Source organism: Aptenodytes patagonicus, chromosome 2, assembly GCF_965638725.1.
Source record: "Aptenodytes patagonicus chromosome 2, bAptPat1.pri.cur, whole genome shotgun sequence".
In the NCBI taxonomy this organism is placed as follows: Eukaryota; Metazoa; Chordata; class Aves; order Sphenisciformes; family Spheniscidae; genus Aptenodytes; species Aptenodytes patagonicus.
Genome location: NC_134950.1, coordinates 150,081,922 through 150,094,819, shown reverse-complemented (window position 1 = coordinate 150,094,819; position 12,898 = coordinate 150,081,922). Strand labels below are relative to the sequence as shown.

The window sequence follows — 12,898 nt, the reverse complement described above, 5'->3', positions numbered from 1 at the left end:
TGAACATGGGAGAGAAGTGTAGAGGTCTGGCTGTAAAATAATATACCTCGTTAAAAAAATTTAACTTAAAGGGGTATTGGACTGTAACCCAGATTTTAAAGCAATCTAATCTCCACTGGAATCGGTGTAATAGATACATTTTAATAAAATTAAAGTAACATAATATTTCCCAATATTATTTGACAATGACAACATGCTAGGCAGTTTTAGTTTTATGCAGTATGCTGTAATAACATTTTCATTTTGGAAAAATACTTTAAAACAACCCTCTACTGGAATAAACTTTTTCCAGCTGAATGCATTGTATAGCAACTATGGGTTGAAAGAACAACTGCTCAAAGGATATTACACTCACTCTATTTTTTCCAGACAAAACATTGATTTACCTGCACTCTACAAAAAGCTACAGTGATATTTTTTCTAAATAATATTTTCAAGAATGGCCCTTGTGTGAATATTTGGTACAAAGATGCTTATGATATGTGTGAACAAAGTTAGCTATGTCAGTTCAAAGGTCAGTATCTCAAAAAACTGAAGGCTGGATCAAGTCTCACACCTCATTGATTGCCCTAGCAAAAAATGAAGGTTACAAAGGCATAGTAACCAAATCACATCTAAGAGAGAGCATCCCCGACAGACTAGCTTTCTGTAACGTTACCTATGTTATATACATACTATGTAGCATCCATTTCAAATCATTTTTTGTTATCAGTCTGTCACTATTTACAAGTACAAATATCACAGAAGGAAGAAAGTAATAATAATAAAAGAAATCTCACCATGACCAGTATTAGTTGTATGGCCTCTGCCAGCGAGTCTCCTGTCAAGAGGAGCCTGTTCTTTCATTATGTTCCAGTCAGCATCACCTATACTTAGTGGCTTCCATCCACAGAGGTCAGTCTCAAAATCACATATAGTGTAATTAGCTGTTGTAAGAACAACAACAATAAGAGATCATTAAGTTGAATTTACTGCAACAGTTTAATGCCAGAACTATGACTATTTTGTATTTGGATGTACAAAGAGTCTTAAAGAAGTGCTGGTATGTTTCACTGAAATCCAGATTATTCAGATGGACAAAAAGTTTGAGAATACAGGTAACAGATCAGGCAGGCCCTTCTCTTCTTAATCAAACTCAGATCCATGAAGGAAACCACCTGTAAGAGAATAACTATATCGTATTGAAGATGAGACCTGTACGTAGGTTGCTGATAGATTATGAAAATAATATTATATATTTTTAAAATATGAATTTTACTGGAAAGTTAATTATGAATGTATGGGAAAAAAATAAATGTATATAGTGCTTTAAATACACTGAAAGTAAAGATGAATTAAGCTTCCACTTAATTTATTTTTGAAATTGAGTTTTAAATTTATGAATTATTTAGGTCTCCTAGAAATTTTTATTGAAAAGTAAAAGACCATTTTCTCAGTTGGTATGGGTTAGACCAACTTAAACTGTATAACAATCTCGCACACTCTTTCATTTCTTGAGCAAAATTAATTATTTTGATTAGAAAATTGTGTAATCTAAGAGATTTCTTTCCTAGTCCAGAACAGCATCACAAAGTGCTACACTTAACTCTTTGGGTCACTTATTGCAATTGTAAAAATTGCTTTTGTACTATACTTGCACTTTCCAGACTTCATGGCACATTTATCCTAACATATCATCCTCAGACATGATTATACATATTACTCCAGTTTTCAGATTGTACAAAACCAAAATGAAATGCATTTTTGTTGAAACACCATGGTAGTAAAGCTACATAGTAAAGGTCTTCCTGGTATAAAGAGGTTATTTGAGCAGTTAAAACTTAAGGTACAAAATAAATCACAAATATCAGTGTCTCTTATCTGGATTCACTATATACATTAAAATTCCATGGAGCATGCTTTTCTGTTTAGTGCAGTATATTAGTTAAACATGAAACTTGGTTAACTTATTTAATTACAGAATTTTCATGCTTTTGACAAGGTACCTTGTTAATTAGACTTCAATTGCTAATATATTAAGGTAGAATATGCAAATTTATATCCAAGACTACGCTATTTTGCTGTACAGTAATTAATACTATGTCTAGGCATTGTGCTTTCCGTAGCTAAGTAGTCTTGAGAGAACCGATGTGATACAAAAAAGCAAACATTCTTCGCTTAAACATCTCTTTCTTCTGGCCTCCCTAAACCCTGCGAAAGGTCTTCTGCGTAAGAAGCTGACTGCAGTGGCTACATAGTAATATCCAAAAAGACATCAATAAATGACCATGTAGACACAAAGAACTTACTCTGTTGTATACTAAGCAAACAAAAACCTGTTCCTGGAAGGAAAATGCCAGGCCAAAGTTAAAATAATGGTTTAAAAATGAAAGAGAAATCAAGACGGTACCAATGATTAATATTTTACAGCTCAATAAGGTATTTAGCATGGGATTTTTTTTTTAATTATTATTTTCTTTTAACTAGAGGTACTTAGGGCCACAAGAAGAGTTGTTATTGCAATATCAAGAACAACATCTTTCATGTGCTGATGACACCAGATCTGTTGTCATTTAATGTGGTTCTATAACAGGCTCGGGGATTTTCACTGGCTTATAGTAAAAAGCTGATTGTTGAAGCTACATTTGGAAATCGTGTACTAAAAGAATTGGCAAAACAGCAAGGCTGTGATCAAGACGGAGCCCATCACCGCCCTTGATGGTCAACAGGAAGAGAGAAGTCTGGTGAAATCATCATTTCTTACATTGGCAGCCATTAGTAAAATTTTTTCTAACACTATGGATTTAAAAGCAAATGTATGAACATCATCTTTTAGGTTTAATATACAAGCAGTGGGGGAAAAAAAAGAAAAAAGACATGCACACAGAAAAAGACACAATTCCAAATCAAATTATTTTGCCCAGTCATTTTTCAAACTTTATTCAAGTCTGAACACAATTATAAAAGTAGGAAGAACATTCATGGTGGTTGGTGGTGTGCTTTTGGGCTTTTTTTTTGGGGGGGGGAGGGGGATGGGGAATAAAAAAATGTGTCTCCAGTTCACTAAATGTGGTAATGTTGACCATGTTTTAGATGCTACTATTTTTTTTTTCATTGCACTTGTAATTTAAAATGATGAGCTCTATACAAACATCCAGTCATGCAGACACAGTGGGCCAGAGTCACTTACCAACCCCAAGTGTTCCACCATATGTAGTTTCTGGAAGTAATACTTCATTTTTAAAAGTATTAATATGTTAGGGAACAGCTATAAAAGTGAGTGAAACCCAATTGTCTGAGTTAAGAGTTTGACTTAAATTTTATCCCTACTTAATTCTAAAAACTTAAGGGGTGTTTGTAAATATTTAATCAAGCTTGAAAAAAAAGTTCTGTGCTTTGGCTGAAACCCAAATCCAAGTGAAACAGTTTCTCAGTGTATTTTTTCATTGCTCAAACATTAATAAACTTTGAGAAATGCTCCTTTCCCATCAAAACAGTGTACAATTGTTATTAATCACAGCCTTTTTCTACATTTTTATTTGATTTTGAATTGATTACAGGGAATATTTCACTATCCATAGTTGGAAAATAAGTGACTGCACAACCTATATTTTTTGAGGAGTCATACTGCAGTTATGTAAGTTAAACAGACATAAAGCATATTTCTGGTATATTATGTCCTTTCCTACTGCACCTCTTACCATCAGAGCTTATGTTTTTTATTTCACTGGGAAGATTTCACTGGAATCAAACTGCAGAAAGATTTTCTACATTCTGAAAGTGAAACAAGTTAAATCGCATTTTTGGACATTCATCTATTTATAATTCAGCAAAACAGAAAGGAAATTAGAAAGGAAACAAGAACCTGCATTCATTTTAATAACAAGCCAAATTTGAAAAATATTTTTGGGTTTTTTTTTATGTGGGTATATCAGTATATCTCAATTAGTCAAGGAGTAAATTATTACACCAGTTCTGCAAAAACAATGACTCCAGGATGTAACTAGGAGAAAAAAAGTGTTCCCCAAACATATCTTCTTGAATTTCAAGAAATAAACGGAGCTTACTAAAGCCATAAAATACACTGCAAAGATTTTTCAATTAATACGAACCATTTTTCCACATTTTTTTTAAAAAAAGAAACAGGAAACAAAGCACATATTCCAAGAGCACTAGGAGGTTAAATGGAAATGTTTTTTCTTTGACTAGCTTCTCTACCTATCCCAGCTCCTCTTGATCCTCCTGGGCGAAAAACAAAGCAGTCCTGTTAGCTAGGCTGGGTTACCAGCCAATTAACATTGCTTCAACTTTGCTAGCCGGCAGCTGGATGAAGCTTTTCAATCCTACTCTGGCAACTCAATCAAATGAACACAGCTGGGGACACACAGCTTGTCTCTCCATCAGGTTGGTGTTTCCCTGACTAGTAGTATTGAATGAGGAGGGCTGCTACCCTTGCTCAGTGTGGCAGCACCCAATCTCCTATGGAATTTGGGGTATAAACTATCTGTATGATCAGCGACCAAAGCACCTCTGTGTGATTACTTTGCCATTAATATTTTGTCACTTCTGGCTAATATTTAATGTCATTTTGGGAAAGGGAAGGTTACGCATATACCTTCTTACTGACTATCCGTGCACATTCCCTACCAGTTTGTGATTAGATTTATTTATCTAGAATTTGTTAAAGGATTCATGCAGAAAGATCACAGATGGCCATAGGTCATCTAGCCTGAACTTCTGTATGTCATAAGTCATTAGATTGCTCATAACACCCTAGTCCCTTAGGTGAGATGCCCTCATCTCCTTCTGAAACTACTCAGTTACTTTGCTTAGGGTTAAGAGACTGGTGGCGTTAAGAGAATCTCATGTTGACCCTGGGTCTGCAGAGGGTATGCTTACTTTGAGTCAGCTGTTCTGGTGAAACATAAAGGCAATGCTACACAGTGTTCATAAGCAATGAAGAAGTCTGTGAAAATAATATGGGTGCAGCTTCTTTTTCTCCACATGTACATACAAGATTGATGGTCAGATATTGACAATTTCAGACAATTAATGTGTCACAGGAAACACATAAATGTGTAGTAAAACAAATGTTTCAGACTAAAAAATACTCTTTCTACTTTAAAGTTGAATGGCAATAAAAGGATTTGCATATGTGTTCATCTGCTGTAGAAGGTTTCAGGGATTTGCAATTGTAAATTGTTATACTGTAAATGAAATGCAGTAAAAGGTACATGGCTTTAAAATTATACAAGTTTCCTTCATTCTACATATTTTCTATTCATAAATTATACAAATCCTATGAAAGGCTGAGAATATTTAAGCTAATACTAGAGATGCAAAATTAAAACCAGAAGAGTTAAAAACAAAGGTGTCTTAAGGAAGCTTCTAATTAGGCTAAATGGAAGGTGATGTTCTTTCAGACAGAGCTGCAGGATGTCCCACCCCACAATCATTTTGAATCTACATGAATGCTGATGAGTAGGCAATTTCCAGAACCACTACTGTACCAAAGCGTGATATCACTTGAAAATAGCAAGCGCTTCCTAGACTTCTTGCCAAGTTGCTAGGATTCCTAGCTACTGATTCATTTGTGATGTTTTTATATGTATTGTGTTTGTTACATATAAATAATGTATAATAATAGTAAGTATAGTGCTTGAAATATTTCTTATCTGGCATAGCATTTAGTGCAAAACTTCATATTAGGTAGGAAATAAAGAAACGGCATCAGCATGAAAGGGGTCTTTCTAATCCTTCAAATGATCTAAGTACTGTATCTCACTTTCTCTGTTTTGAATATATTAACTAGGTTTTGATCATTTATTATCAGTCACTGTGAAATAAGAAATTTAGAAGTGATCTCAAATAAGTGGTGTCAAGACATAATGAAAATGTAGAATTTAATACTAAAAACATTAATTTCATAATTTGTCACTTCATTAGATTCATTGATTTCAATAAAACTACTCAAATAAAGGTGGTTACTCATGTGCATAAGTGTTTCCCAGACAAGTTCCTAATTTTTTGAGACTTTTAATTTTCATATACTTAAATATATATTTATATAAATGGGCAGAGATTAAATGGAAAATTTAAGAAGCATTGTAAAACATATATTTGTTCTTGTAATAAATTGTGTTAGTATAAGACCATTCATGCCAAGTTAACATGAGAAAAGAGAAACATTATTTTTCCTTCCCCATTATAATGAAACAAAGAAAATCCTCAAAGAAGAGGGAAATCCTTCACATTGCTAAGTAACAGCTGTCTGCCTTTGTTTTCATTCAGTATGGAGGTCTGTTAGCTCTTTCAGTACATGAGAGTACTTCATCAAAGGAAACTACTGAGGATGTGTCCAAGGATAGATGCTAAAATACCTAAAAGAATAGAGGCTAAAATGTGCACTATTGTACCAGATAGGAATTTTTATTGAAAATTAATGTGAATAAATGTAGTGCACTCTAAATATCATGGAGGACAATTTCAAGATCATGTGGAAAATGTACGTAATGGGAGGAAAAGAACAAAGGACAGAAATAAAGGATGATTTTTTCCTTTAGGTCTCTTTTGTTCAAGACTGCAGAAAGTGTCAGAAAGATGAATTTTCTAAGCTGACCAAACTATTGAAGAGCTAAATGCCATGTTTAGGGTCCTCTTTCCTGGAAAGGAGTGTGTGAAGTATCCAAGACAATATTAGTCATTAAAATGGGCCAACTTTAAAAACAGTTATTGTTATTTTAAAGATGGCTATTTTTTTCTTTTCTTTCTTCTCAGTCAGTAGTCAGAGCAACATGCAACTGTTATGAGTTACTTATATTTTAGAAAAGTACCTTTTTTCACCCTTTTTTGAGAGGATGAGTATACTTTTGTGCACTGCTCTAACAAAATGATACATCTTTAACCTGCGAATGCCTCAACACAGTGAAGCACACAATCCCTATGTCTCAGGTTCAACTGAGTGATATTTTCTTTAAATTAAAATACACTAGGTGTTAGTGGAGAATCAGTGCCACAAGGTAAATCAAAAGTAACTGCAGAGGCAGCAGCAGACAGTGGAGCACTAGGCAGAGCAATTGAAGAGAGATTTGCACTGGCTGGGCCTCCCGTCGATCCTTGCCCCAGCACCCTAATTCTGGAGGTGCCACAAAGAACAGTGTTGAGATCCCAAGGCCATTCTGACTTTCTTTCTTCCACCCACTCTCTAGTTTTTCTGACCCATCCACATGAGCATGACGGAAACAATATTCTCAAGAGTGAGTCCCACTGTGATCTTTCTTTAACTCTAAAATACTGACTATATCTAGGTTATTTCATCTTTCAGGTAAACAATGCCAATGTCCAGTGTCTGAGGCACAGGGGTAAAAGTAAAATAAGAAAGTGTAATGCATTGCATGCAAAATATAATTGCCTGCAAGTCTTTAGAGTTATCTTTATTTTCACTTTGTGTAGTACTATTAACAGCTACCCTTCAACTGGGACAATTATTTTTCATCCTCCTTTTAAATCTTAAAATTATTCTTCTATATTCCCACTCATTATTCACCACAATTCTCTTACATTGTTACTGAAGTGGGAGCACTAAATAGGTGAGAAATAAAGTCCAATTTATAAAGTAGTATTCACTTTCATTCCATCCCTCTTCCTAAAGAGCACGAGAGGACACTCTGCACTCCTACCAGTACACACACAGAGCTAGCAGCATAGGGTCAAGTCTTGTAAAAAACGAAAACAGATGTCAAAGAGGAATCCCCTATAGACTTTAATGTTGACTTAGACTCCACCCAGAGATAAACCACTATAAACATTCCTATTTAAAATGTAATTTCAACATTTGCACATATTACTCCTTTCAGAGATGGCTCCTGCATGGCTGTTTAAGTAATTGAAAAGATTAAAGGTTCAGACTGTGAGTTAAAAAACCTCATAGTCACATATAGTTTCTAAAGTCTTCTCATGAAATTTGAAAATAAAACATTATCAGTGTCCTTCATCCTGCTATCCTGAGTGACACTAAAAATTTTAATTTCCACCTCCCAGCAGCAATGTATATCATTACCAATATCTGAAATATGTACACAATTTTCATCTATAACACACATTTAAGTGTTACTACCACAGGCAAACATACATATAGATGCATGCTGTATAATATTCATTTTAGAAGGAATAGGTTCTCTAAAGCTACTTTCACATGGAGCTCTAAAATGTTTCAGAATTATTAGAGACATCTTTCAGTAATTTTAATTATTTTTTCTCTTGATTATACAGTAGGAACTGTGGCTTCTAAGTAAAGTTACCTTCAATTGAAAATATCATGACAAAGATATTGCTCCTGAACTGTAGCTGATTTGTATGGTGATTTGAATCACCATGCAAATATCATGTCACCTAATGAATTTTGTGACGATAACTCATAAACAATCTAAATTAGAAAAGTGTTCAAACAACAAACCCCAAGGCAGATTTCAGTCCCTCTAAAGTTAGGGAAGTAGAGGTTATAAATGTTGTATGTAGGGAATACATTTAAGAAAAAATATGCAAAATGTTGCACTTCTGCAAGTACTTAAAAAATTATTATCTGGATCCAAAATATGTTGATGAGGCCAGACAGAGAAATAGAAAGCAATGGGAAGAAGAAAAATGTATGACAGAAAATGTTATGAATATTGTCACTAACCAGTACATCATTAAATATTCTGGTGAAAAGAACCCATATAAATAATAGCTAAGTATTTTAGCCATTTCTTGGATAGACCTCTTTAAGTTTCACAATACTCTTCAGCACAATGTCCTTCTAAAGCAATGCAATTCACTTACAGCAGGCTGCTGGATCCTCATCGCTGCCGTCAGAACAATCTGGGTGAGAGTCACAGGCTGATCCAGGCTCCGTGGACTGCCCATCAGTGCAGGTGAATTCTTCTAAGGAGCAGAAACCTGTTGGCTCTGATGGTGTAGTGTCCAAGAGCTGGATGCTATTCAGACAGATGAAACCTGCCCTGCTCTGCAGTGTTCCTTTAAACATAAGCTGTGGATTGTTACAGTTAAAATATTTGCATTAACGGACAACAGAGAAAACCTGATTTTTATTTCCATAAAACAGTAATGTCCTATGTGTAAAAAGCACTGGATACTTTCCATTACAAAACCATGACAAATTTCAAATCAGAAGCTGAAATTTTATATAACTACCTCAGGTTGAATTTTCTGAAAATTTTCAGCTAAAATGGTTTGACAAATTCCAAGAATGAAGTTAAGTAGAAACCTGTTTTAAAGAAAAACTCCTAATCTCATAACCATTTGACTAAAAAGTTGCAATACCTTTGCGCTTTAGAAGAGTGACCTGAAATGTAACATCCTAAAGACTCCATCTTCTGCTCTGAAGTCTCTTCAGAACCTCATTTTGCAGATGCCCAGGAGAAAAAATTTTGGTTACACTCACAGGTGAATAAAATGGGTTAGGGACTGTCCTTGGACACCGATTGCTACAGCATAGCTTAACAACCAATATCTCTTTCACCACTTAAGATAAGATGGCTGCATCCAGTCTGTGCAGCGGGATTGGGCCCTGCCTGCTGGTAACTCTTGAACTGTTCCAGGCACTGTCTGGGAGATGGCCAATTTGCTTGAGTCAAAACCTTGCTAGGGACCATGCTAATGTTTTAATTATATGGGCTATCACATGGCAATCCTTGGGCCTGTGCCCTGGCCCTGCTTATTTTACTGCTATTGGCATAGACATTCAAGAAACATTTGTCTCTCCTACAGAGTTCCTTTGTGCTGACTGGATTTTACACAAGCTGATTTAGAGCAATGAAGTTTCAGAACATCTCTTGCTCCTGGCCACTGCGGAGCCCAGTTCTACTGGGTCTCACAGCAAGGAGATTACCCAACTTGTGATCTCCAAGTTTCTTTTACCTGAGCTAAAGAAGCAAACAGGAGGAAGCAAGCTTGGATTCATCAGAAAGATGAAGATGGCAATGAAACAAAGCACTGAGAGACAAGAGCAGGAGTTGGAAGCACAAATCAAAAATGGAGTTGTGGGTTGTGACAGGCTGGGACATGGCCAGAGTGCGAGACTCAGAAAGTAGTCATGTGCAAGAGGCAGAAAGCAAAGTGGAAGGAAAGCTGGACAGTTTCCAACAAAACAGAAGGAAACTAAACCAGACGTGATTTGGGGCATAAGCAGAAGGCGCTGACACACTCCCCGAAGCCTGGGAATTAGGTTGGAATGAAATCTCAAGAGGCATTCTTCTTTCTGAGAAATAGGAATTATATATGTCATTATCTTCCACTAGAGACAATTTCTTCAAAATGACAAAAGCCTTCTAATACTATCCGTTCTCTACCAGTTCAAACAGCAGAATGCTATGCTGAAAACATTACATAGTCACATAATTAAAGATAGTATCTTTCCTCCCCTAAGCACAAGTGATTCTTGTACAAAGAATGCATAGGGTTGGCTTTTTACATGTATACATCCAACCTCAGCAGCCTTTTGTTAATTTATTTTTGGATACTATAGCCAGTCTTATTACACATCTGTTTGTTTATTCACACTTGTCCTTGTGCTAAAAGGAGAGACAGGCAACAACAGGTACTTATAACCTACTAGCTTGTTGAAATGCATTCGTTCTAATATATGTCAAAATGTCAATGCTTGCAGTGGACTTAGTTTTTGTCCTTTCACAGAGGTTACATTTTCAGCTGATTGTTGAGACAGTAAAATATGATGGTTATTTAAAGAATTATGAAAAATAATTGTAAATGTAAAATTACTTAAAATAGAAACTTGTAAATTAATTTAAGAATTAAGTAGATGTAAATTTGCATTCTTCTCTATGCCTGCAAATTCAAGGGGAAGATATTCTTTCACAGTTACTGGTTTACATCATTCCACTGAAATCCCACAAACATCATTCACATCATCTCACTTAAATGAGTTGGTAATACCTGAGATGGACTCTGATAAATGACTACCTAAAATATGGTGAGATTTATATTCATTTTCTTCCATGTTATTAAAGACCAGCTGCTTCAACACATGACGTTTGTGTAGGTGTTTTGTTGAGCTATAACCAGAGCTTTATTCACATTGAAGCAATGAAGAACAGCAAGCCCTTCAGGATACAAATAGTTTTAACAAATTTTTAAGTTTCCTAGAAGCTTTATAAGCAATAAGGTAAAGCATTTTAAAAATTGAGCACATGCCTTTTTCATTCATACCTTGAATTTTTCTAGCCTTTTTGGTAGCTGTATATCCACTTTCACCCATTCCTTCTTAGTCATGATGTTGGTTTCCCACAAGATATGTTCCTCCTGTAAAATGTAGAATATGATGTTATAAAGGTAGTTTTTGTTCCTCTGTAAATTATCAAGGCCATTTTTTGTCCTCGATCTTTTCATATCCTAGCCAAATGACCACTATATACAAACTTGCTCTGTGTGAGGAAATACAGTTTCACATATTCATTTGCAGTCTTTGCACTGAGCTCTATGGGAGAAAGGGGAAATACATGTTTACTGTGATTAAACAGGTTAATCATATAATTATCAGGAGTCAGCTTGGCAGAATTAAAGTGAATTGATATGTAAATTAAGCCATGTTATTGTTAAATTTAACAATATGTTTCCATGGTGGTCTCTACATTAGTTTCTTTTTCATAAATAACTGCTTATACTATGTTGTGTTATGATTAGATTTAGTTTTCTTAGAACTGAATTTGGGGTCTGTCAAAATTACCCAATCAACTGTGCTAAAAACTTTTTTTTTTTTTTAATCTGTAAAGCAAGCAGGCAGAGTACTACCTAACAAGTCCTAGTCATGTTCTGAGTTACCTCAGTCCCCATTTTCACTCCACCTCCTAAGGATAACCGCGAGAGTGCCAAATATGGTAAGGCTCCCTTTATGCACGGACTCCAAGCCCTTTTGATTCAACAATCTGACAAAAACAGCTCATGCTCATTCTACTTCTGGTCATGATCCTAACTGGAACATGCTGAGGCCAGTATAAAGAAAAGAAATGTAGCAATGTGAACTTCATATCCCTAAATAAAATCTTTTCAAGAATCAGCTCCAAAATAGAGCAAAACCAGAAAGACAGAAAAAAAAATGTAGGAAAAGTTAATATAGGCTATACATACAAACAGACTTACCATTACAAGAATCAATAGTGAGACCCCTTTTAGGATACTGTGCAAAGTACTTGTCATACCTTTTCAACAAAGGATATCACAGAATTAGAGGCAGTTCAGAAAAAGATGCGAAGCAGGACAAGAGAAATGGAAAATCTCTTGTACGGAGAGAAATTGAAAGGATAAAAAAAAGTTTACTTTACGGGAGATGAATAAAAGGGGATACGATAGGTATGTGAAATGTTATCAATACTATAGACAAGGACAGTTACCTCTTTTCTTGTCTTGCAATATAAAAAAGAGGAGGAAGATGCTGTCTACTGCTTCATAGACCGAGAGACTGAGCAAACAGAACAACACTGATATGATTTATGATGAGTAACCAATTACTTATGCTCTTTTCCTACCAAGGCTTCAACTGTTATGACACATTAACAAAGCTAGAAGACTAAATCTCTATTGAAAGTGTGTTCAAAAATCAGTTTTGGAAAACTGCAAGACAGGGCCAAGCCAATACCCTAATTCCAAATACTAAATGACATAAGAGATCAAATTTGGATAAACCACATGACATACACTTCATTTCAGAAATAAGTCAGCAGTGAGTTTGTACATCAGTATAGGATATAAGTATTTGTCAACCTGTTCATGTGATAGATATTCAGCAAAAGTCTTTCAACGTCAAGGACGCTTCATTCTGCATAAAACTTGCTTCATTTTGCTAAATAATTCAGCTTCCAAAGAAAATCCGTTAACATTATTAGCCTACAATAGCCACATACAA

The 12,898-nt window shown here is 35.2% G+C and overlaps 1 protein-coding gene across 1 annotated transcript in view; it reads right to left on the bottom strand.

Annotated features, from left to right (window-relative positions):
- MALRD1 (MAM and LDL receptor class A domain containing 1) overlaps positions 1–12,898 on the bottom strand; it is a 295,081-nt gene that overhangs the window by 252,685 nt on the left and 29,498 nt on the right. The window contains exons 8-10 of the mRNA XM_076332119.1: positions 11,206–11,298; positions 8,800–9,007; positions 780–926 (exon numbers count right to left, since the gene is read on the bottom strand). Coding sequence (XP_076188234.1) covers positions 780–926; positions 8,800–9,007; positions 11,206–11,298 — 448 coding nt within the window. The remainder of the gene's footprint in view (positions 1–779; positions 927–8,799; positions 9,008–11,205; positions 11,299–12,898) is intronic.